The sequence below is a fragment of the Sorex araneus genome, chromosome 5, assembly GCF_027595985.1.
Source record: "Sorex araneus isolate mSorAra2 chromosome 5, mSorAra2.pri, whole genome shotgun sequence".
Classification (NCBI taxonomy): Eukaryota; Metazoa; Chordata; class Mammalia; order Eulipotyphla; family Soricidae; genus Sorex; species Sorex araneus.
The window spans coordinates 138,626,443-138,649,773 of record NC_073306.1 but is presented as its reverse complement, the minus strand read 5'-3'; the positions used below and the strand labels follow the sequence as shown (position 1 = coordinate 138,649,773).

Genomic DNA, 23,331 nt, shown 5'->3' with positions numbered 1-23,331 from the left:
CCAGGCGGGCCTGGGCGGGGCCGGGGTCACCGGAGCGGACAGCCCCGCCCCCGGGGAGTGTCCCGGGCCGGGCGCGGCCCCTAAAGGCCGCAGAGGCCCCGGGCGCGGCACGAGGACCCGTCCGAGGGGGCAGCGCGCGGACCCGGCTCTGGACCCGCACGGGACCGGCCCGACCATGGCTTCGTGCGCGCGGCCGCGGGCGCTGCTGCTGGCGCTGGCCCTGCTGGCCCTGCCGGCCCTGCGGGTGGACGCGGGGTCCCGCGGGCCCTTCCGGCGCGGCCGCGGCTGCTACCGGGCCCTGCGCGGGGACCCCGCGGCGCTGCCGGGACTCAGGTGGGCGCGGGCGCGGCTGGCCCTGGGCGGGGGGCGCGGGCGGGCCGGGGGCTGACCGCGCCGTCTCTCCGCAGGACCTACCCCCGCCCGCACGAGTACCTGTCCCCCGCGGACCTGCCCAAGAGCTGGGACTGGCGCAACGTGGACGGGGTCAACTTCGCCAGCGCCACGCGCAACCAGCACATCCCCCAGTACTGCGGCTCCTGCTGGGCCCACGGCAGCACCAGCGCCCTGGCCGGTAGGTGGGGGGCCCAGTGGCCAGCGCCTCCGCCCGCCCAGCTCGGCGTGGCCAGCACCTCTGCCCGCCCAGCCTGGCCCCGGGTGTCAGATCACCTCTGCCCACCCGCCTGGCACGGGGTGTCATCACCTCCACCTGCCCAGCCCGGCTCGGGGTGTCCGAGCATCTCTGCCCACCCGCCTGGCACGGGGTGTCTGAGCATCTCTGCCCACCCGCCTGGCACAAGGTGTCATCACCTCCGCCCGTCCAGCCTGGCATGGGTGCCAGCCCTGAGGCCCGGGCACAGGACGGGCTGGGAGAACCCTCCAGTGGGGAGCCTGGCCGGGCCAGGGGCTGCCTTCTCGCCCGGACTCCGCTGGGGAGGCAGCCAGGGCCCCTCCGGCCTCTGCTCTTTGACCGTCCAGTGAGGCCAGGCCACGTGAGGCCAGGCCAGCCGCCCCAGGGGGTCCCGGGCGCTGGGCGGGCGTCACAGGGGCATGTGACAGTCTCTCCGCGGGCAGGGCAGGTAGTTGGCCCCAGTGGGAGGGGCCCGGGAAGGCGGTTTGGGGACGCGGGTCAGGGCCAGGGAGGGGCCTCTGCATCCAGACCGGCGGGTGGGCTGTGGCGGGGTCGGCCCGACTGCGGCCCCCCTCCCCTCGGACCCGAGTCTTGTGACCTTCCCTCCTTCCTCTTTCGCACCAGGCACTTCCGGGGCCACCGCCCAGCCGCAGCCTGGCGGGTCTCCGTGCCCCGGGCGCCAGTTCCCTCCGTGACCCTCCTGCCCCCTCTGGCCAGCTCAGGCTCCCTGGTCTCCGTCCTTGGCCTTCGCTGGCCGCACCCCCGAACCTGACCCCAGCACCCCAGCTTTATTCTCTCACGTGAACACTTGACACCCCAACCTCATGTGTGGGTCTCCCCACCCCCAAACGCTCCGTCGGCGGGTGAGGCCCGGGGAAAGCCCAGCCTCCCACGCCCCACTCAGGGCGCCAGTGGCTTCCTGCCCTCTGCCCGCGGGGCCCCTGCCCCGCCTGCTCCCGACCCCCTCCACCCCTCCCCTGCTCCCAACCCCCTCCACCCCTCCCCTGTCCCGACCCCCTCCATCCCTCCCTTGTCCCATCCCCTCCACCCCACACCTGTCCCATCCCCCTCCACCCCTCCCCTGTTCCCGACCCCCTCCACCCCTCCCCGTCCCATGCTCCTCCATCCCCTCCCCTGTCCCATCCCCTCCACCCCACACCTGTTCCATCCCCCTCCACCCCTCCCCTGCTCCCAACCCCCTCCACCCCCTCCCCTCTCCCATCCCCCTCCACCCCCACACCTGTCCCATCCCCCTCCACCCCTCCCCTGCTCCCGACCCCCTCCACCCCCTCCCCTCTCCCATCCCCCTCCACCCCCACGCCTGTCCCATCCCCCTCCACCCCCACACCTGTCCCATCCCCCTCCACCCCTCCCCTGCTCCTGACCCCCTCCACCCCCTCCCCTCTCCCATCCCCCTCCACTCCCACACCTGTCCCATCCCCCTCCACCCCTCCCCTGCTCCTGACCCCCTCCACCCCTCCCCTCTCCCATCCCCCTCCACCCCTCCCTTGTCCCATCCCCTCCACCCCCTCCCCTGTCCCATCCCCTCCACCCCCTCACCTGTTCCCTGTAGTTGAGCCTGTCCAGCCCCTGCTCCACTCACACACCCCTTCTTGAAAGCTGTCACTAAGGAAGACCAGAGTCCTGAGCACGCCAGCCGTGCGGCCCCTCTGCATGCCCAGTGCCTGCCCCGCAAGGGCGACTCCCCAGCAGGGTGCTCCTCTGGGCCAGCCTGGTAGGAGCTCGGGGCCCCAGAGCCTGCTGGGGGCCTCTGGCTGTGGTCAGGTCAGCCCAGACAGTGTAGGGGGTGGGAGCAGCCCTGGCCCCCATGTGGACGCGCACGCGCGCACACACACACACACACACACACACACACACACACACACACACAAGGCCAGGTTCAGCACTCACGTGCTTACACAGACAACACATTCTTACACAGACGCACATCTCGTGTGCACATATGTGCACACACTCGCACACACGAGACCCAGTCCAGTCCCTACACATATGCACACTTGAGACCAGGTTTGTTCCACGCACATGCACGCGTGAGAGCAGTTCCCACATGCGCACTTGCACGCACGCACACTTGCACATGAGTCTGGGCTCCATCGCGGTCACACACGCAGGAGTGGGGAGCCAGGGCGGGCAGGGAGTGGGGCGAGGCCTAGCTGGGTTCCAGAGAGTGGGTGGGTGGTGGGGCTGGGGGAGGGGCGGGGTCTCGGGTACTGGCAAGGGGGCAGCTGCCGTGGCCACAGCGTCCTGTCGGCAGGTCTGCGGAGCAGGGCTGGGCCTAGAGGGAGACGGGCCGGGGTTGGGGCGAGGCTGTGCGGAAATGGGGCTGAGGCCACGGGCCCTGGGGGCTAGCGGGAGAGCAGGCCCCGCGGTGCTGGCCGGTGGTCTGGTCGCCGGTGGGCGACGGAAGCCGAGGGCGGGCCGGACACCCGCAGCCGCTGCCCCGGCTCAGCACACAAACCCACAGCCCCGCCGCCGGCCGCCTGCCCAGGGCCGGCAACCACAGCCCAGATTCCCCGGCCCGGCCGGCGCTCAGAAGCAGCTCCGGGGCCGCCCGCACCTGCAGGGGTGCCGCACACTGGCTGCCTATCCCACCGGGCCCCGCCCGCCCTGGGCACCGGGACAGGGCTGCAGGAGGGCGCGGGGGGGGGGGGGGGTGTCCAGCCCCCGAGCAGGCAGGTCCGGCCCTGGGGGCCCCTGGGCAGTGGGACCTGGGGCATGGTGGCCAGGGCTGGGGGGCTCTGTGTCCAGAAGGGCGGTGGGCTCGGGCCCCGGCGTGTCCACAGCAGCTGCTTGGTGTCCGGGGGCCGGGGTCCCGCCAGCCCTGGCCGAGTGCCCGTTGCCTTGCAGACCGCATCAACATCAAGAGGAAGGGCGCCTGGCCGCCCACGCTGCTGTCCGTGCAGCACGTGCTGGACTGCGGGGAGGCCGGCTCCTGCGAGGGTGGCAACGACCTGCTGGTGTGGCACTATGCCCACGAGCACGGCATCCCTGACGAAACCTGCAACAACTACCAGGCCAAGGACCAGGGTAGGTGCCCCCGCCCCCCCCCCCCCCCCCCCCCCCCCGGGCTGGAGCAGAAGGCGGGCCCCGCCCCGCCCCCTGGGAAGGGGCCACCCTGGGCTTCTGGAGGGGCCGGCCCCTTGCCTCCTGGCCACACTGCCCGGCCTGTGGAATCCTCCCGGACTGGTCTGGCGAGTCTCCCCGTGTCAGGTGTCAGAAGTCGGGAGCCCCACAGGCAGGTGGTCCCTGGCCCCAGGCCTGCCCCGGGACCAGTTTGATCCAGCTCTCAGCCAGGGTTCCCTCACTGCTGGCCGCAGACAGACTGGCCTTTGTGTGCGCAGCTCCTGGCCAGGCCTCACGAGGCGAGTCACCTCGGACAGGAAGCAGGGGAGGGGGCTGGGCCGGGAGGCTGCAGGTGGCGGCTGGAAGTTCCCCGGGCCAGGGCCGCCCGCCTTCAGTCCCTCTTCCAGCGCGCTAATGAGAAAATGCTTATTTTCTCCCAAGGGCACCAGCCCCTCAGCACCCGGCAGTGCTGTCTTATTAGCGGTGGGTAATTTAATTATACTCTATTTTCAGCCTCGGAGAATTGTGGGCCGGGTCCCTGGCCTTCAAAGAGAGGGAGAGGCTGCCTGGTGCCTCCCTGCCCTGGCCCCTAATTACAGGTCCCCCCGGCCGTGCTGCTGCTTCCGGTCTCTGCCGGGGGGGCCCGGGCTCACGCTGGCTTCTCTGCCCCCAGAGTGCAACAAGTTCAACCAGTGTGGGACGTGCACCGAGTTCAAGGTGTGCCACCCAATCCAGAACTACACGCTATGGAAGGTGGGCGACTACGGCTCCGTGTCGGGGAGGGAGAAGATGATGGCTGAAATCTACGCCAACGGGCCCATCAGGTGAGCGCAGGGCCGGTCCCGGGTGATGGGGATGGGGGGGAGGGGGGACGGTGGGATGCCACCTCTGCTCACAGCCCTGCTCGCTCCCAGCTGCGGGATCATGGCGACGGAGAAGATGGACAAGTACTCGGGGGGCATCTACTCCGAGTACTCGGAGGCGCCCGCCATCAACCACGTCGTGTCGGTGGCTGGCTGGGGCGTCAGCAACGACACTGAGTACTGGATCGTGCGGAACTCGTGGGGTGAACCCTGGGTAAGGGGGCCCGGGGCCCCGAGGGAGACCCATGGTGGACACCCTCGGCTGAGCGCTGGGCTCAAGGGCTTTTCCTTCCTTCCTCCCTCCCCACCCAGAGGCCCGAGAATGCCGCTGGCACAAGCCGGGGGGGGGGGGGGGCAGTGTGCGGCCAGACGGCCGTTCCTGGGCCTGGCACTGACCGCTGACGTGGGGGCACAGCTGCTCGCTCTTGCGGAGCCTGGAGGTGTCGTGCTTTTCCTGGGGGGGCACACGCGGCGCTGCTGAGCTCACACCTGGCTCTGCGCTTGGGCCCGTCCGGGCGTCCAGGCGGACGCCGTCCCCACCGTACCGCCCGCCAGCTCCGTTAAGCGTGTCCAGAGGTGGCCGAACCTCATTCTCGGGCCCAGCTCTGGCTCCATACCTCAGCTTTGGGCACTGAGGCCCGCCTGCCCCTCCCCGGGGCCGGGGTCCGAGGAGAGGGTGGGGATTGGGTGCTGCGGGCACCCAGCAGTGGCCTCTGTCCGCAGGGCGAGCGGGGCTGGATGAAGATAGTGACCAGCACCTACAAGGGCGGGCAGGGCGCCAGCTACAACCTGGCCATCGAGGACGCCTGCACGTTCGGGGACCCGCTTGTGTAGGAGCTGCCGGCGCGTCTGTGGCACCGAGAGGTCCCGAACCACGTGGCCCGTGGCAGTGACCCGAGCCGGGGTGGCAGGACGGCTCCCGAGACGGCCGCACGCTGGCGACGGGGAAGGAACGGCCAAGCGCGGCAGCACGCGCCCGTGGACGGCTGGAGTGGAGCGGAGAGAGGCGATTCCTCACGGCTCGAGAGGCAAATAAAATACGCGATTCACGAGAGCGAGTGGGTGCCTTTATTGCGGCTGCTCCCGTGAGCGGCCGGGGCCGTGGTGCCGCCTCCCGGCCCAGCGGGAAGTGGGAGACAAACGGCCACCGCAGCCCGTCAGCACACGGGTCGGCCACGGGCTCCGTGGCTCACGGGGCGAGAGCGAGGGCCACAGCCCTGAGGGGAGACTGCTCAGAACAGGGTCCCCCGCGGCTGAGAGCGCTCCCCCCACCCCGCCCCCGCCCTGCTGCGCCGTTTCCAAGGCCCTGGAAAAGCTGCGTCCCCGGGTCCGGGACGGGCTGAATCCTGCTCCAGCTGTGGGCGCTGCTCGGGGTCAGTTGAGCAGGATGAAGTTGGACTTGCAGTGGGCTTGAACAAGGACAGGCCCGGGGTTAGACGCACGAGGGGCCCCGGGCTGGGGCTGCAGTCCTGCCCCCGCCCCCACCCCACACCCCCTTTTTGGTACCACACCGGGCTGTGCCCAGGGCTCAGTCCTAGGGAGCTCCGGGCACCCCCCAACACGCTGCCCGGGATGGAGCCGTGCCGGTCAGTGGGCAGCGGGCAGACGCGCTCTGCAGCCCGGCTCTGCCCAGCGGAGACCTGCCGTCCGCCCGAGCTCGCCCCCGACTCCCTCGGACCCTGCCCCTGCCCTACCGATGAACTCCATCACGGGGTCGTGCTCCCCCTCCGTGCGGATGGTGCCCGCGATGCTGTCGTTCTCCAGGATGGGCAGGAAGAGCTGCACGAAGTCGGACGTGTACGGGGGGGCGATGACGTCCAGGACCTGCGGGCAGGGGGCTCACGCCAGGGCGATCCCGCAAGAAGGGCGCGGACGCGCTCGGCGGGGAAATGCAGCTCCCAGGGACAAGACAAGTGGCCGGCCGAGGGGCCAAGGGTCGGCGGTCTGGCCTCTCACCTCGGTGACAAAGTAGCGGATGAGCGAGATATCCGTGTCCAGCTTCTCCAGACACTTGCGGATGTAGCTGACCACCGGGAGGACGTAGCCGCGGCTCAGCAGGTGCACCATCCTGTCCAGCAGCGTCTTCTTCAGCTCCAGCTGGGGGAGGGCAGGCGTGAGGACAGGCGCCCGCCCTGCCCGGTCCTGCCCTGCCCCGCCCGGCCCCGCCCCCACCTGCTCCATCACGTCCAGCTGCGAGTGCTCCGTCTCGAACAGCTTCACCAGCAGCTGCAGGACCTGCGGGTGCAGGAGCTGGTGGCAGGTGCTGATCTGCAGAGAGACGGGCCAGAGCACAGGCCGCTGACCGGAGCCGTCCGGGGCCCCGCAGCCCCCCGGGAGCTCTGGTGGGAGGAGCAGTGGCCGCCCACCTCGTCCAGCAGGGCCAGCGGCACCGGCGTGTGGTCTGTCTGCAGCTGGAAGTACCGCGGCTCGGAGACGGTCCAGTCCACCCACTTGAGCACGCCCATGGCCACCACCGGGAACCTGCAGGGCCGGCGCAGACGCGCTTGGTTCCGGGCAGCAGCCCAGAGGGCGCGGCGCCAGGGCCCAGAGCTGGGGGCCGGCCGCCTCCCGTCCCACAAGCCTGGCTTGGTCCCCGACAGATGCACAAATACTCGGGGGGCTCACAGCAGCGTTTTGGTTTGGGGGCCACACCCGGCGTGCTCAGGGACCGTAAGTGGTGCCAGGACGGAACCGGGTGGGCCGCGTGCAAGGCTGCGCCCTGCCCTTGCTGGGAAGCTTCCCTCCGGCCCGACTCTCCCGGGACAGACGTCCCTGCGGGCTGCCTGGCCCTGGCCCTCTGGGCTGAGCGGACACTCAGGGGCTCCCGCTGCCCAACGCTGTTCCCTCTCTACACCCAAAGAAGAACGTGGGCGGGAAAGTTCCCCTGCAGCTCTCGTCCTTAGCGTCAGTCTGAGAACCCTGCACACCTGATGCACTGGTACAGGGCGCCCAGCTCGGCCACCAGCTCCGAGGCGCCCTTGTTCTCGTTGCAGCACAGGTTGTGCACGGTCTCGATGGCCTTCGACGTGGACTTGAGCTCGTCTTTGTTGATGTTCATCCGCTTGTTCTGAAAGCACAGGTGCGGTCCTCCAGGGAGTGGCCTCCGCAGGCCCCGGGCCGGCCGCTCGCCCAGCAGCTCCAACCTCTCAACTGGTTTCTGGCCACGTCCAGTTGTGCTGGGGTGTATTCCTGGCTGTGGTCGGGCTGACTCCCGGCTCTGTGCTCAGGGCTCACTCCTAGCTCTGTGCTTAGGGGTGACTCCTGGCTCTGTGCTCAGGGCTCACTCCCGGCTCTGTGCTCGGGCTGACTCCTGGCTCTGTGCTCAGGGCTCACTCCTAGCTCTGTGCTTAGCGGTGACTCCTGGCTCCGTGCTCAGGGCTCACTCCCGGCTCCATGCTCGGGGCTCACTCCCGGCTCTGTGCTTAGGGGTGACTCCTTGCTTTGTGCTCAGGGCTGACTCCTGGCTCAGTGCTCACGGGTCACTCCTGGCTGGCCAGTCCTGCTCTAGGCTCAGGGTCACTCCTGGTGGGGCTTGGGAACCATAAGAGGTCCCCGGGACGGAGTCCGGGTTGTTGCGGGTAAGGAAAGCCCCCGAGCCCCTGTCCTCTCTCTCGGCACCTAGAAAGCCGTTTCTGACGCGAGGAAGCTCGAGGCTTCTTGCAGCCCGAGTTCCCGAGCAGCCGCCGGGCGTGGGTGTGGGTTCCAGCCGCGGCGCGAGCACCCACCTTCTTCCAGGTCTCCACCACGCTGGCGGCGTAGGCCAGGATGTGGATGTACTTGTGCTTGTGGTCCTGGTTGATCCTGGCGCCCGGCTTGAAGAGCGACTGCATGAACAGGTCCAGGAAGGCGGGCACGCGGATCTGGGGGGGCAGGACGCGGGAGGGGGAGAAACGCTGACTTCCCAGAATGACCCTCTCAGGGCCGGGCAGACGGGCGCTGGCCTTGCCGCCGGCCCAGCTGGTCCCCAGAACCCCGTAGGGTCCCCTGAAGCCCTGAGCACTGCTGGGGTGGCCCCCACCAAAGAGAAACCCCAAAGGAAATGACCCTTTCCCCGGGCACGGGTCGGGCATGGCCAGAACCACCAAGGCACTCACGAGCTCGACAGGCGGGGGGTCCATGCTGGTGAACATCTTGAAGAGGACCGTGATGTCGGCCGGGTTCAGGGCCCCCTTGGACAGCATGGCGCCCAGGGCCTGGCACGCCCGGGGGTAGGAGGCCGCAGTGCCCAGCGCGAGCGTGATCTGACTGGCATCATGGCCTCTGGGGGAAGATGCAGAAACGCTGACAGCAGGGCGCGAGCCCCTCTCGCGGTCTTCATGCCCAAGGCCCTGAACGCTGGGCCGCCACTGGGGCCACAAGCACACTCCCGGGGCCCAAAGGACGATGATGCCCCAGGCCGCAGGCATGACTGGGGGATGCTTTAGAACCCATGACCGGCTCTCTGCAGACCGTTACACCCAACACACCTGTGGTCACGCGAGAGCGTCTCTGCGTCACGGCTGCAGCCCCCCCGACCCTCGCGACAAGCGCCCGTATCTGTTCTTGACACTCCCCGGTACGGGGGAGGCGCCCGCCGTGCAGGCGGCAAACCTGGCTCCATCCCAGCACTGCCTAAGGCCACCAGAGCACCCCGAGCGATCCCTGAGCACAGAGCCAGGAGTCGGCTCTGAGCACTGGCGGGTGTGACCCCAGACCAGAGAAGGGCCCTTCCCCTGACCTGCGCAGCTCTCCTGGGCGGGAGGGGCGGGGGAAGGGGGGGAAGGGGGAGGGGCGGGGCATGGTGGGGGGCAGACCCCGCCTCTCACTTCTCCTGGGCAAAGCGCTGGACCTCCTGGGCGATCCTGCGCACGGCGGAGCCGCCCTGCTCCTCCTGCGCCAGCACGGACATCATGGCCTGGGCGAAGAGGTACGTGTGCTCCCCGTGACACACCATTTTCTGGAAAAGGCAGCGGGGGCGGGGCCAAGTGTCAGGGAGGCGGGGCCAGGACGTCAAGTGAGGCGGGGCCAGGCTGTCAGGGGAGGCGGGGCCAGGCTGTCAGGGGGAGGCGGGGCCAGGGCATCAGGGGGCAGGGCCAGGGGAGGCGGGGCCAGGGCGTCAGGAGCCCGCCCACATGGGGAGCGGAGTGCGGCCCGCCCCCTCCCGCGGCCCGAGCGGGACCCACCGCAAACTCCGGGAGGTTCTTCTCCAGGTTCTCCTCGCCCCCGTCCAGGATGGTGGCGAGCGAGGTGCGGAGCACGCGGGAGAAGACCTCGAGCTGCTGGCAGGCCGTGGGCACGCTGGTGATCTCGCCCTGGTAGCCGGCGTCGGAGATGAGCTGCGGACACGAGTGGGGCCGGGTGTCGGCCAGTGGCCGGCGGGCGCCCCAGAGGACCCGGCCGCGGTGTCGGACGGCAGAGAGGGCCCGGCCCGCCCGGCGCTCGACACACGTCACTGCTAAATCCAACCACGGTCCACGCGGACGCGAAGCACCCGAGACCCCAGCCCCGCAGCCAACAGTGCTCCGGGAGCCGCCGCCCCTGGCGCCCGCCCACCTTCACCGTGAAGTTGAGCATCAGGCAGTCGGGGTGGGCCTCGGCCAGCTTGTAGAACAGGTCCCGCCAGGTGGTGTGCGCGATCATCTGCTCCAGCCAGGCGGGGGTCTGCAAGGCACAGATGGGGGCACTGCCCAGCGAGCCCGGTGGGCCCGAGTGCCCCTCACCGCCCCTGGTGCCCGACTCTGGCCTGCAGCGCACAGGACGTCACTTCCTGGGGGCCCTCGGGTGCCTCATGAGGCCAGGCAGGGAGCAGCCCCGAGCCCAGCGCTGCCCCCGCGGCCAGAAGCCAAGGGAAGGCGCAGACTGGACAGCGCAGGGGGCCTGGGCTGTGAGCACGTGGAGGGGGACGAAAACGTGGCCCTCAGCTCTGTGGAGACGCCCCAGTGACACGGGGATGGCGGGACACTGCCTGCAGCCTTGTCCCGGCCACCCCAGCCCTCCCCAGCTCCATACCGGTGCCCCTCCCCCTGCGTCCACCAGGCCGGACCAACCCCGTCTCTCACTCCTCACAGAACATGCCGGGAAAAGAAAGAGCCTCAGGCCGGCGTGAGCAGGAGGGGAAGGGCCGCACCTCCCCTTCCTCAGTGAAGATGGAATCTGCTTTGCGGGGGTCGAAATGCTTGATCAGCAAACTCTTCAGGTGGTTCTCCACAGTCTCCTGGACCTGCACGGGCTCCACGCCTCCGAGAAAAGGGGAAGAAGGCACTGAAAGACGGCACATGGCAAGGCTCCACGCTCCACGTGCCGAGCGAGAGCAGGCGCCCCGATGCCTATGTGGGAACGACGGCCACGTGCCACGGAATTCACACACACACACACACACATACATGCATGTACGTGGGCCTGGGCTCTATGCTGGTCACGTCCCTGGGCCAGCAGGACCCTGGACCGCCTGTAAAATGACTGTCACCACATTCAACGCAAGCTGCACACACTGGCCAGGACCTCACTACGGACCAGGACGGACCGGCAAAGAGCGGAAAGGAAGGAGCAAGTGCCCCGCTCGGGGACAGCAGCGGGTGGGCTCCCGGGCGGCAGCCACTCCGGGACACCCTCGCACCCCCTCCGCGTTACAGGAACCGTCTGCGGCGACCAGAGCCGCTAAAAGCCATCGCCGGGCCACTTCTGCGTGACGCGCCCTTTCCTGCTGGCGCTAACAGACTCTGAGCCCACTGGACACGCGCTGTCTGGTGCTGCCGTGTGGGGGCACTGCTCGGTGAGAACCTCGCCCGCGGGCCCTCTGTGAGCCCCAGTTACGGAATCACAGGCAAGCACCGCGCCGGCAAGGACGGGCATGAAGGGAGGAAGGCCCCACGCGATGATGACACACCGGGGGCCGGGCCGCACCTGTCTGGATGAGCCACTCGGCCAGCAGGTTGACCGTCTGCGCCACGGCCGTGTAGTTCTCCGATAGGAGCTGGATGACGTTCTCCGGGGACCCTCCGGCCTGGAAGTACCTAGAAGAGCACGACTGGGTGAAGACGCCGCACATGGTGGGAGAGAAGGCGGCGAGACTCCGGGTGGGCGCGGGGCGAGGACCCCCGGGAGATGCGCCCGGCGCCGCCCGCGGCCACGTGCCTCTTGAGGGTGTTGAAAATGGAGGGCTCCATGATGTAGTCGCGCGTGGAGAACTTGTGCAGGCATTCCTGCTGCACCTCGGCGTCGTCCTCGCCCTCCGCGTAGTCGTCCTCCTGCTGGGAAGGAGCACAGCTCCTTCAGCTGCGGCCCGGCCACTCCGGGGACAGCGGGCAGGGGCAGCGGGCAGGGGCGCGGGCAGGGGCAGCGGGCAGGGGCGCAGGCAGGGGCAGCGGGCAGGGGCGTGGGCAGGGCGGCTGGCAGGGCGGCTGCCCAGAGGAAGGGGCGTGGCCTGCACCGGGTCTGCACGTGCCCGGACACTGCCCAGCACAGGCAGGTGCCTCTGCGCGGGGACGCGGGCTGGGCAGGTCCGGGGCTGGGGGCGGGCCGGCCCTGGGCCTGGGGGCGGGGCCTGCTGAGGGGCGGGGCGGGGCGGCCCACGGGTCAGCGCAACGCTCTGCAGAGGCTCCGCCGGGGCCCGCGACCCCCGCGCTGCAGAGGGGCGGCCCCGAGGGACCCCCGGCCCGGGCCCAGCACCGGGCGCCGCGGCCAGGCCGTGTCCCCGGGTCTCGGCGCCCAGGGGCGCTCGCGGGGGACACTGAGGCCGGACGGCGCGGCGGGGGCGGCGGCCCCGCTCACCTGCCCGCCGTCCGCCTCGTCGCCCCACTCGGCGGCGCCCCCGAAGTACTCCTCGTCCAGGACGGCGCCCGGCGCGGACGCCGCCATCTTCGCGCGCGGCCTCGGCGCAGGCGCACGCCGGCCCCGCCCCGCCCCGCTGACGGACGCGCGCCGTGGCCAGTCACGGCGGAGGGCCGTGCGCCGGGGGTGGGGCCCGGGCGGGGCCGGCGGCGGAAGAGGCGGGACCTGCGCGGGGCCCGCGCGAGGAGAGGGGCGGGGCCTGCGTGAGGGGCGGGCCGGGACTACGCGAGGGCGGGGCCTGGGCCTATCCGGGGGCGGGGCCTATTCGAGGGGCGTGGCGCCGAGGGAGCGGGGAGGGCGGCGGGCGGGCGTCCAGGAGGTTCAGCCCCAGGCAGAGACTTTGAATCCCTCCAGTAAGCTCGAGTTCCCGTCCCTCCTCTCACTCGCTTGGTCCTTTGGTCCTTTTAGCATCAGTTTCCTCTTCTGACAGTTGGACCCAGGGCCGGGTACAGTTAACCCGGCTCAGGATCTGGGTCCCGGGAAAATGCATTGATTTAACCTCGGAAGGAAAATTCATATTATACTGGTGACTCCAGCCTGGGTTATATTTGTATAAATAAGACTGGTATAAGGAATCTACGCACCGTCAAGTGTGTCAAACGTCCTAGTGTTTCTTTAGGGGAGAAGGGCCCACCAATGGCCTGGGCCGGCCAGGGCCTAGGGCGCTGAGATGCTGCCCAGGAGAATGGAACCGGAGCTTTCAAAATTCTTGGAGCAAAAAAAAATTTCTTGGAGCGGCTCCAAGAAAGGGGCTTCCAAGAAAGGGCCTGAAAATCCCAACAGAGACCTGGGAGCAGGCGCAGCTAGTGCTGTGGGTCTGGCCAGGTGTAAGGCACCTGGCAGCCTCGGGGTCGGGGGGCCTCACCTGGACCCTGCCTCTCCGACCAGTCAGACTCAGCATCCCCCAGAGCCCGGCCCAGGAGCTGGGCCCACCGTGCCAGCGTGTTTGCGCTGATGGTGGCACGGATGGGGTGGAGGTAGTAAGTAGCCCGAGGAGAGCCGGGGCCAAGCCAAACCTCCCCGCGGGTCCTGGGAACCCACAGCCTGGTGCCTGGTGGGGCAAGGGGCAGCCTGGATGCAGAGGACAAGGCCGGCAGGACAGAGGGGTGGCGGGACTCAGGTTCCCAAGGAAGATTTGGGAAAGATTTAAAGCCTGTGAATCTACGTGTATGTGTGTGTGTGTGTGTGTGTGTGAGAGAGAGAGAGAGAGAGAGAGAGAGAGAGAGAGAGAGAGAGAGAGAGAGAGAGAGAGAGAGAGAGAGAGAGAGAGAGAGAGAGAGAGAGAGAGGTGAGCAAGGCATGTGCCAAGTGGGCCCGGGATTAGTTATTGTGATGAGGAAGTTTTGGGGCACTGGTGGTGGATTTATCTGCCTGGGAAGGAAGTGGTGGTGTTTCTGGGTTTGGGGCGCTGCTTCCAGAGCTGGCGTGAGAGCACTCGGGGGAGCTGGCCGAGAGCCTTGGAGAGAGTGATGGAGGCTGGGCCGGAGTCACGGTCCCGCAGGTAGAACGTTTGCCTGGGACGCAGCTGACCCGGGTTTGCCCCCCTGGAGCCGCCACCCTGAGCTCAGGGCCAGGACGAAGCCCTGAGCATCTCCAGATATGTCGGAGAGCCAAAAAAATAAATAAATAAAAAGAAAATGCGGTGGGGGCTGGAGCAACGGTACAGCAGGTGGGGCGCCTGCCGAACTCTCGTTCCGTCCCGGCGTCCCAGAGGGTCCCCCAGGCACCACCAGGAGTAATCCTGATGGCAGGGCCAGGAGTGACCTCCGAACACTGCCGCGTGTGGCAGTCACCCCCCCCCCCACACACACACAAAAGGAGGGAGAGAGTGATGGGGGGCCCCTGAGAAGGGGCAGGCAGAGGGGAGGCGCTGTGGGAGGGGCTGGGGGCGAGGGGGCTCAGGGAACAGGCCAGGGAGATGCTGGCGGGGGTCGTGCAGACACAGGGGCCCTGAGGTGGGGAGCTTCTGCCCAGACCCCTAATGGGTGGCTGCGGGGGGAGGGGTCGCCGTGGCTGCCCCCCCCCCCCCCCCCCCCCCCCGCTCACGAGATGAAAGTGCATTAAGTTAATGAGTGTTCCGCGCTGGCTTGCTCCGGCACTCATTTTCATTTGCTTTCTGTAAATATTGCCGGGAACGGGAGGCCCTCAGTCCCTGCGGCCTCTCCTCTCGGACGCTTTCCTGTTTCATTTTCCCCTTTTACATAGTGCTCGAAGTGAGAGCAGGCAAATTAATAGCTGCACAGCTAATTGGTCCTCCAGAGTCAGGCATTACTTAGCTTGCCCTCCACCAAAGGTCGCTTATTACTAAATGGATCGGCAGCCCCCAATGGAAGCCCCCACACTCCGCTCCAAGTCGGGTGATTGGGGATAATTGGATCTGCAGGGCTCGCCTCTGGGATTACTGCTGACCTGTGGTTCTGGAAAAGCTGAATCGAAAACGTCCCAATTAGCTTGCACTTCTTAAATGCTCCGAAGCCATTAGGACGTTTTCCTGTTTAAGAAACATTCTGGGGGAGAATTTCCTGGGAAATGAGAAGTGGAGGGAGAGAAGCAAAGCAGAGTCCAGGGCGCCGGAGAGGGGAGGGGGACAGCGGGAGGGCCTGGGGCTGGGACCTGCTTCCCTAGAAAGCCTGGAGGGGAGGGGGGTGGCGGTCCAAAGGGCACAGCACAGGGAGTAAGGGACGGGAGGAAAGTGCAGGGGTGCAGGCACGGGCGAGAGGCAGAGGGGAGGCCATCCAAGACGCAGGCACCAGCCAATGGCCTAGAAACTTCTGGACTTTATCCCCAGGGTCTCGGCTGGCCACGGGAAGCTTTTTCACACATGCCGACGAGATCGGGTCCTTCTACCTGGTGCAGAGAAAGGGCCTGAGGGGAGGGGCAGGGGCAGCCTGGGAGGCCAGAGCAGCCAGGGGTGCCTCTCAGGGGAACTAGAGGAGGCGCCTCTCCCAGCGCCTCTCCTCACGCTGTCTCTGCGCTTCTCACATAGACGCACGCACGCACACATACACTCACATGCATGCACACACACGCTCACACACACATGCACATACACACATGCATGCACACACATGCATGCACACACTCAAACACATACATGCACACACTCACACATGTACATACACACATGCACACACGCACGAACATGCACACACATTCACACACATGCACATACACACAGATGCACACACTCACAGATGCACACATAGACATGCACACACACAGCGCACTCTCACAGACACACACACACACACACACACACACACACACACACACACACACACGCACGGGCGCGCTCTCGCTTCCTCCTAGTTCTCAGCCTTTTGAACCATCTGGAGGCCAAGAGCCCCCGGGCCCTGCATCTTCGCTCCAGACTCGGGTCTCCAGTGGCCGAGCTGACTCCTGACGCCCCCTCCAGCCCCGAGCATCCCCGCACCGTCCACCTGCCCCTCCCAGGAGACCGGACTGGGACCCACACTCAGCAGTCCCAGACACCGACAGCTCACCCCTCACCTCTGAGTTCCCACCCCCTCGTCCCCCGCCGGCAATCCCAGCACCATCCCAGTGCTCCGGGTGCCCCCCGAGTTTCCCGCCTCGCCCCTTCACCAGCATCCAGACCCCCCAGTCCAGCAGCGTCTCAGTCTGAGCCTCGGCCTCGTGCTCCGAGGGCCACTCCCAGCCCTGCACTGTGATCCCCCGTTCTCCGGACACCGCCATGGCTCCTCCTCTTTGATTCTGCAAAATCATTTTATCAGCGGGGAAACCCCCCAGAGGTCGTACAAATCCATACATAGCCCTTGCGTCCTTCTGGTGTGAGTCAAATGAACAGTCGCTTCCTAAACTAGATGCAGAGTGGGGTGCCAAGGAGGAAACGAGGAAGGCCGGCTAGGTCCCAGACATCCCTGGGGTGGGTGCGACAGGCAGACGGGTCACTTTCTCCGAGGTGACAGGACACCTGTGAGCAGAGTCCTGCCGGCAAGGGCCCGTGGCGGTCAGAGAAGCAGCGTTCCCTGCATTTATTTCCGGCTGAGGGGCCAAGGACGACCCCATGCTCTGGCAGGCGCCGTGAAGCCAGGCCCGGCCTGAGCGTGTTGGCACCACCTGCGTTTACCTGCAGCTTCCTCCTGGCACTGTGCTCAGGGGCCACTCCTGGTGGGACTCGGGGGACCCTCTGGGTGCCAGAGAGCAACCCCCCTGTGAGTTTCGTGCACAGCGAGGCCCTTCTCCGCTGCACCATCTCTCCTGCCTCCAGGGAACCGAGATCAAGGAGGAAGGGTTTGGAGGTTTGGGTGGGCTCCGACTGAGTCACAGGAGAGGGGGCCAGGGCACGGGAATGCAGCCGGGGGTCATTTGGGCGCGTCATGCAGCGCCGGGTCTCTCCCGTGGGGGCTGGGCGGGGAACTGGATGTTTGGAGCGGGAAAAGCACAGGATGAACGTCGAACGTCGATGTGAAGAGAATAATCGGGAACGTGGCGGGGTGGGGAGGGGCGTGTGCCCCATCTGCTTCTGCTTCTGCCCCATTCCATCGCCCCGTCTGCTTCTGCTTCTCCAGAGTGACCCGCTGGCCACCATGGCCGCTTAAGGCCTTAATACTACGCAGCCGTTAGGAAAGAGGAAGCCATGAACTGTGCATGTAAGTGGGTCAACATGGAGAGTATCATGCTAGGTGAAGTGAGTCCGAGAGAGAGGGACAGACAGAGGGACTGCACCCATCTGTGGAGTATAAAGTAACAGATCGGGAGACTAACAGCCACGGAGAGTAGAGATAAGGGCCGGGAGGGTGGCTCCACTGGGGGCAAAGGCAGCTGGGACGGAGAAGGGACCACCCAGTGAAGGGTGCTTGGAGGGCCCACTCGCTCGGGATGGGAGATGCGGGCTGAAAGGAGACTATGGACCAAACGTGATGGCCGCTTACTGCCGGTAATCCATATCACCCGGAAGAGAGAGAGGGTGAAAGGGAAGGTGCCTGCCAGAGAGGCGGGGGGGAGGGTGGGGGGCTGGGGTGGTGGGAGGGGTACTGGGGACGTTGGTGGTGGAGAACAGGCGCTGGTGGAGGGACAGGGACTCGATCATCATATGACTGGAATGTAATCACGAAAGTTTGTGAGCCTGTAACTGTGTAACTGTTTCTCACAGTGATCCATTCAATTTAAAAAAATAAAAATAAAATAAATTAAATCCATGTCCCTTTCCTGCCAGCTAGAGGGTCAGCGAGGGGCCTCAGGCCTTGCAGGCCTCACCTATGTGCAGTGGACGGCGGGTGCATCATGGTGTCCCCCGGGCGGGCGATGGGGGCTTCGGGCAGCAGTGTGGGGAGGAACTGGGCGGGGGGGTTACCCGGCGAATGCTAAAGGATGACCCCGACAGAGGCCCTGAAGCTGCCACTTCTGGACCCCCGAAACTGTGAGAGCATCATGGTGCGGGGCCTGAAGCGCGGCCCCAGGACTCTTGCTCGTCCTGCGGCCATCGGTATCAAAGCCCTGAGAGACTCTGGGATTTTCTCGTGGGCACTTTCCTGTGGCGCCATTTCCCCCCAGAGACAAGCCAACAAAGGACAAAACAAGAACAAGTCCTGTCCCCAGAGCTGGGCAGGCAGGTGCCAGGGCTCCTGGGGGCCTCAGCGTGCGCCCCTCCCCCCGCCCCGGCCCAGGTAGCAGCCGCCGGGACGCTGTGTGGTCTCTGCCTGTGTCTGCCCACCAGAGCGACCAGGGCAGTACGTGACTGACTGAGTGTCCTCAGAGTTATGGGAGGCCCCAGGCAGGAGAGATCCCTGCACAAAATGCCGAGGGCACAGGCTTTCACTGCAGGGCTGGCTCCCGCCCTCACACTACCTGAGCCCCTGAGCACTGAGCCAGGAGCAGCCCCCTTGGGCCCCCGGGTATGCCCCCAAACCAACAAGGGAAATGCTCAGCCAGTTAAGAACTCTCTCTCAGTCACGAAACGAGGAAAGAAGGTGGCATTAATGCATGCTCACAGAAACTAACATTCTTTGGGGAGTTGAGTCTTGTGGCACAGTGATCAGGGTCATTTCTGAAGGGGTTAGGGGACCCTGTGGCACTGGGGAGCAAATCTGGGGTTCCAGAATGGATGTGCTCCAGCCTCATGCACCATCTCCTGAGCACAATGGCGAGTAGGTGGGGTCAGTGAGAGAGTAGGAGAGAGTATGAAAGAGCAGGAGAGACTATGAGAGAGCAGGAGAGAGCAGGAGAGAGCAGGAGAGAGTAGGGGAGAGCAGGAAAGAGTAGGGGAGAGCAGGAGAGAGCAGGAGAGAGTAGGGGAGAGCAGGAAAGAGTAGGGGAGAGCAGGGGAGAGCAGGAGAGAGTAGGGGAGAGCAGGAGAGAGTAGGGGAGAGCAGGGAAGAGCAGGAGAGAGCAGGGGAGAGCAGGAGAGAGTAGGGGAGAGCAGGAGAGAGCAGGAGAGAGTGGGAGAGAGCAGGAGAGAACAGGAGAGAGCAGGAGAGAGTAAGGAAGAGCAGGAGAGAGCAGGAGAGAGCAGGAGAAAGTAGGAGAGAGCAGGAGAGCAGGGGAGAGCAGGAGAGAACAGGAGAGAGTAGGGGAGAGCAGGAGAGAACAGGAGAGAGTAGGGGAGAGCAGGAGAGATCAGGAGAGAGTAGGAGAGAGCAGGGGAGAGTAGGGGAGAGCAGGAGAGAACAGGAGAGAGCAGGAGAGACTAGGAGAGAGCAGGAGAGAGTAGGGGAGAGCAGGAGAGAGCAGGAGAGAGTAGGAGAGAGTAGGGGAGAGTAGGGGAGATCAGGAGAGAACAGGAGAGAGTAAGAGAGAGCAGGGGAGAGCAGGAGAGAGCAGGAGAGAGTAGGAGAGAGCATGAGAGATTAGGAGAGAGCAGGGGAGAGCAGGAGAGAACAGGAGAGAGTAGGAGAGAGCACAGCGGGAGGGCACTTGCCGTGCACACACTCATACTGGGTTTTATCCCTGGCACCCCGTATAGCCTCTGAGCACTGCCAGGGGTGATCCCTGAGAGCAAAGCCAGGAGTCAGCCCTGAGCACCAGCGGGTGTGAACCAAAAGCAAACAAACAAAAATTGACATTTGGGGCTGGAGAGATAGTACAGTGGGGCAGGGGCTGCCTCACATGAGACCAACAGGTTTGATCCCGGGACGCTACATGGTCTTGTCTTTGGAGCCCACGGGGAGTGATCCTGAGCACCACTGGGCGTGTTCCCTCCCACCCCCTAAAAACCCACCACCACACCCAAACAAACAGAACGATGAGCATTTAAAGCCACCCCCATGCTTGAGGGGAAATACAGAAGTTCACGCTGAATGTAAGACTGGGACGTAAGCTGGACCCACGAGAAGAAATGAACACTAGAACTGTCAATATAAAATCAACTATAAAATTCCATGTCTGCTCCTGCCATTAAAAGAAAAAGTATTAGGGGCTGGAGCAATCGTAGGGTAAAATTCTTATCCCGTATGCAGAGCACTGTAGCACTGTAGCACTGTCGTCCTGTTGTTCATTGGTTTGCTCGAGCAGGCACCAGTAACGTCTCCATTGTGAGACTTGTTGTTACTGTTTTTGGCATATCGAATACGCCTCCTCGGGTAGCTTGCCAGGCTCTGCCCTGCGGGCGGGATATTCTCAGTAGCTTGCCGGGCTCTCCAAGAGGGATGGAGGAATTGAACCCAGGTTGGCCGCATGCAAGGCACACGCCCTACCTGTTGTGCTATCGCCCCGGAATGCAGAGCACCCAACTTAAATCCCTGGCATCCCATAGGGTCCCCTGAGGCCCCCCCCCAGGAGTAGTTCCTGGGTCCAGAGCCAGGAGTAAGCCCTGAGCATTGCCAGGTGACCCAAAAAGCAAAACAAACAAAAATCACAAAACAAACAAAAAATCCCAGATTAGACAAAGCAACTAGACACGTATGGCTGCGTTTTCAATGGCATAAATAAGGGGGGGGGGAAATGAGACAAAGCAGAGTTTCTGTGTCTCCCTGAAACTGGTGTTTCTGAGGAGTGACTTGCTCGATTAAGGCGCATTCTAGAGGTGACACAGCAGGTAGGGTGCTTGCCATGCACGTGGCCAACGTGGGTTCAATCCCCCACAATTCCTGTGGTCCCTGAGCACCACCAGAAGTAATTCCTGAATGCTGAGCCACGAGTCACCCCCAAGCCCCAGCATCCCCTGGGTGTGGCCCCCAAACAAGCAAATCGTGTTGTGTGGTCTTCAAGCAGGCACTAATGAAGTAACACAAAGACCGTTCTGAGGAACTGGAGCGATAGCACAGCGGGGAGGATGTTTGCCTTGCATGCAGCTGACCTGGGTTCGATTCCCAGCATCCCACAGGGTCCCCTGAGCACCACCAGGAGTAATTCCTGAGTGCAGAGCCAGGAGGAACCCCTGTGCATCGAAGGTGTGACCCCAAAAAAGCAAAAAATAAAAAATAAAAAAGTCAGTAGAGATCAATTAAAGTGGCTCATGAGGACTTACTCGGCCAGCAGTAAGGAGAGTGAGAGAGAGGTGAGGCCGGAGGAAGCCAACGTCCAGGTGCAGGCACAGCCCAGCCCTGCAGCAAGGCCCTGGCTGTGGGTGGGCCTTTGGAGACGAGACTGTGGGCACTGCTGCAGTGAGCACCCAGCTCCCAGGCTCAAGGGGTGCGGACTGAAGGGAGAGACGGGTGCACCCGCCACACAGTGACCCTCGGACCTGCGGCGTCTGCACCAGCAAGAGACAAACAGCCTTGCAGAGTGAGAGCAGCAGAGCCTGATGAACAGGCCCCACGCGAGACCGACAGGCAGCGACGGGTGTCCGTGTCCTCTGCGTGCTTCACCCGCGGCCCGTGAACCCGTCCGGAGGGAAAGCAGGCGTTTCACAACCCTGTTTGAAGATTTCAGGGCCTCACGCTCAACGATTGATGAGCTGGACACAGAGCCAGAGGGCCACGGTTGCAAAACGCCCCAGCAAACACGGAGGGTTAACACCGGGCTCCCCCCACCCCACCCCCGATGAAAGCGCGGCTGACCGAGAATGCCTGGCACGTCCACTTCCAGAAAGTGAAGCCGGGGTCTCAGAGGGTTCTTTGCACACGCCTGTCCCTGGCGGCAATCTCCACGATCAGAAGGCGCCACGCGGCCCTGGGGACAGAGTGATTCTCCCCCTTCCTCGGCTGTGCTTGGCGACCCCACCGGGAACCGAACGTGGGCAACGGCCAAAAATGCTTTCAAAGGGAAATGCATCGTGGACCCGAGGTGCTCCTGGCAGTGCTCATCTGTGTTCCCCAGCCCCTCGCTGCCCCCGAGACCCCAACACGCAAAAGACGGGCTTAGCTCGCATGGGCCTTCAGGAGACACGGCAAGCTCAGGCTGAAGCTAGCTGTCGCGGGGTTTGTCCCTGCGCCCGCTGGGCTGTCTGCTCTGCCAGGAACACACCAGCTTAAATACAGGAAATAAAGGCTTACCGTTTCCGGCAGCCCCACCTCAGCGCGCCAGCCTCCAGTTCGTCTCTGTTGGTTGTATTGTGTCAGAATGACTGGTTTTTAAAAATTGCTGTTATCTCCTCTACACGACCATGTCTTTAATTGCAGTCAGTAAAGTTGAAAGCGCTTTGAGTAGTATTTTCCCTCCATCGCTCTGTATGTGTCTGTAAGTGTGAACATCATTTTTTTAAAACAAGCACGAAAAGAGGAAAGCTAGTCTCCATCAGGGAAAGTTAGCATTCATGAAAGAAAACTAGCATTGTTTTCTTTTTCAGCTTTTTGGGTCACACCCGGTGATGCTCAGGGGTTACTCCTGGCTCTGCACTCAGGAATTACTTCTGGTGGTGCTCAGGGGACCATATGGGATGCTGGGAATCGAACCCGGGTCAGCCGCAAGCAAGGCAAACGCCCTACCCGCTGCGCTATCACTCCAGCCCCTATTGTTTTCTTTATTTCTTTGGTTTACAAGGCATTCTCCTGCCACCACACCCCTCACATCTGCACTGGCCTCCCTCCCCTCCCTCTCACCCACCCCCTCTTGCCTTTACTCATACAGCATTTATTTGAGAAATTATTGGAAGTATTCCTGTTTTAGGAGGAAATATTTTTTGGCATCATGCTGATTACTGCAGTGATTACGGGTGTCATGGACGAGGAAGATGCAGAATAATCTTTACTACCAGGTTCTAGAATGTCTCATTTGACAATAAGAAGAAAATATATCGAATCATCTTTGCAATATGGTTTTACTTTGAATACTCATGATTTGTGGTAAAAAAACCTTTGCTTATTTTATATGGAGTTTAGGCTGTAGAGCGCATGAGACCAGCCGATCAACAGACGAATAACCCGACAACATCGTAATACCGATGCAGTGTGCATCGGTGAACCAACAAAATGTTTTGAGTGACTCTTAAAATCTTCAAATAAAGGAAAACAATGTTTTCAGACATATGCTGCAGTCAAGTATTTACTTGCATCTCACAAAACTTCTGATTTGATCGCAAAAAGTACCAAACCCGGAGGGAAAGGAGACGTCCCCTCACCTTACCTGCAGAAAGCATCAGAAAGAGTTTAGGGCATCGAGTACAGGCATGAAACCATAAAATGAGACGAGGTCCAAAATTATTTTTGAAATTGGTCCCGATCAGTTCTTGCAGTTTATGACCAGGTTTAAGGGTCGCCCGACATTTCCTGTGCCCTTAAACGGGCCACCCGATGCTTCTCCCGTGACACGGTGGAGATTTTTCGGGAGATGTTTCTGCAGGACACATGCAGGAGGGATCTTCGTCTTGTCACTTTTTAGAAGGACCCACAAGAGGCGAAAACACAAATTTTGCTATTGATGAATTTTTATTTATTTATTTATTTATTTGCTTTTTTTTTGGGTCACACCCGGCGATGCACAGGGATCACTCCTGGCTCATGCACTCAGGAATCATCCCTGGCGGTGCTCAGGGGACCATATGGGATGCTGGGATTTCGAACCCGGGTCGGCCGCGTGCAAGGCAAACAA

The 23,331-nt window shown here is 63.9% G+C and overlaps 2 protein-coding genes across 2 annotated transcripts; one reads left to right on the top strand and one right to left on the bottom strand.

Moving 5' to 3' along the window:
* CTSZ (cathepsin Z) lies at positions 1-5,629 on the top strand. The gene is made up of 6 exons (XM_055137414.1): positions 1-333; positions 408-571; positions 3,497-3,676; positions 4,386-4,536; positions 4,627-4,789; positions 5,299-5,629. Exons 1-6 carry the CDS (start codon positions 176-178, stop codon positions 5,407-5,409), a joined length of 927 nt encoding a protein of 308 aa, XP_054993389.1. The 5' UTR covers positions 1-175; the 3' UTR covers positions 5,410-5,629.
* On the bottom strand, positions 5,625-12,453 carry NELFCD (negative elongation factor complex member C/D). The gene is made up of 15 exons (XM_055137385.1): positions 12,325-12,453; positions 11,689-11,804; positions 11,458-11,567; positions 10,682-10,791; positions 10,108-10,215; positions 9,738-9,890; positions 9,381-9,511; positions 8,670-8,835; positions 8,301-8,435; positions 7,503-7,642; positions 6,942-7,056; positions 6,748-6,843; positions 6,532-6,672; positions 6,270-6,399; positions 5,625-5,984 (listed from the first exon to the last, which is right to left on the bottom strand). The coding sequence occupies exons 1-15, from the start codon at positions 12,409-12,411 to the stop codon at positions 5,950-5,952; spliced, it is 1,773 nt and encodes a 590-aa protein (XP_054993360.1). The 5' UTR covers positions 12,412-12,453; the 3' UTR covers positions 5,625-5,949.
* Positions 12,454-23,331: the final 10,878 nt, after the last annotated feature.

Bases quoted from the DNA above. Each gene is read 5' to 3' on its own strand.
- CTSZ (XM_055137414.1), top strand. From the start codon at position 176: ATGGCTTCGTGCGCGCGGCCGCGGGCGCTGCTGCTGGCGCTGGCCCTG. The intron at 334-407 runs GTGGGCGCGGGC...GTCTCTCCGCAG, and splicing joins GCGGCGCTGCCGGGACTCAG to GACCTACCCCCGCCCGCACG. The intron at 572-3,496 runs GTAGGTGGGGGG...GTTGCCTTGCAG, and splicing joins CAGCACCAGCGCCCTGGCCG to ACCGCATCAACATCAAGAGG.
- NELFCD (XM_055137385.1), bottom strand. From the start codon at position 12,411: ATGGCGGCGTCCGCGCCGGGCGCCGTCCTGGACGAGGAGTACTTCGGG. The intron at 9,891-10,107 runs GTGGGCGGGCGC...TCGTGTCCGCAG, and splicing joins TGCTCAACTTCACGGTGAAG to CTCATCTCCGACGCCGGCTA. The intron at 9,512-9,737 runs GTGGGTCCCGCT...TGCCTTTTCCAG, and splicing joins AGAACCTCCCGGAGTTTGCG to AAAATGGTGTGTCACGGGGA.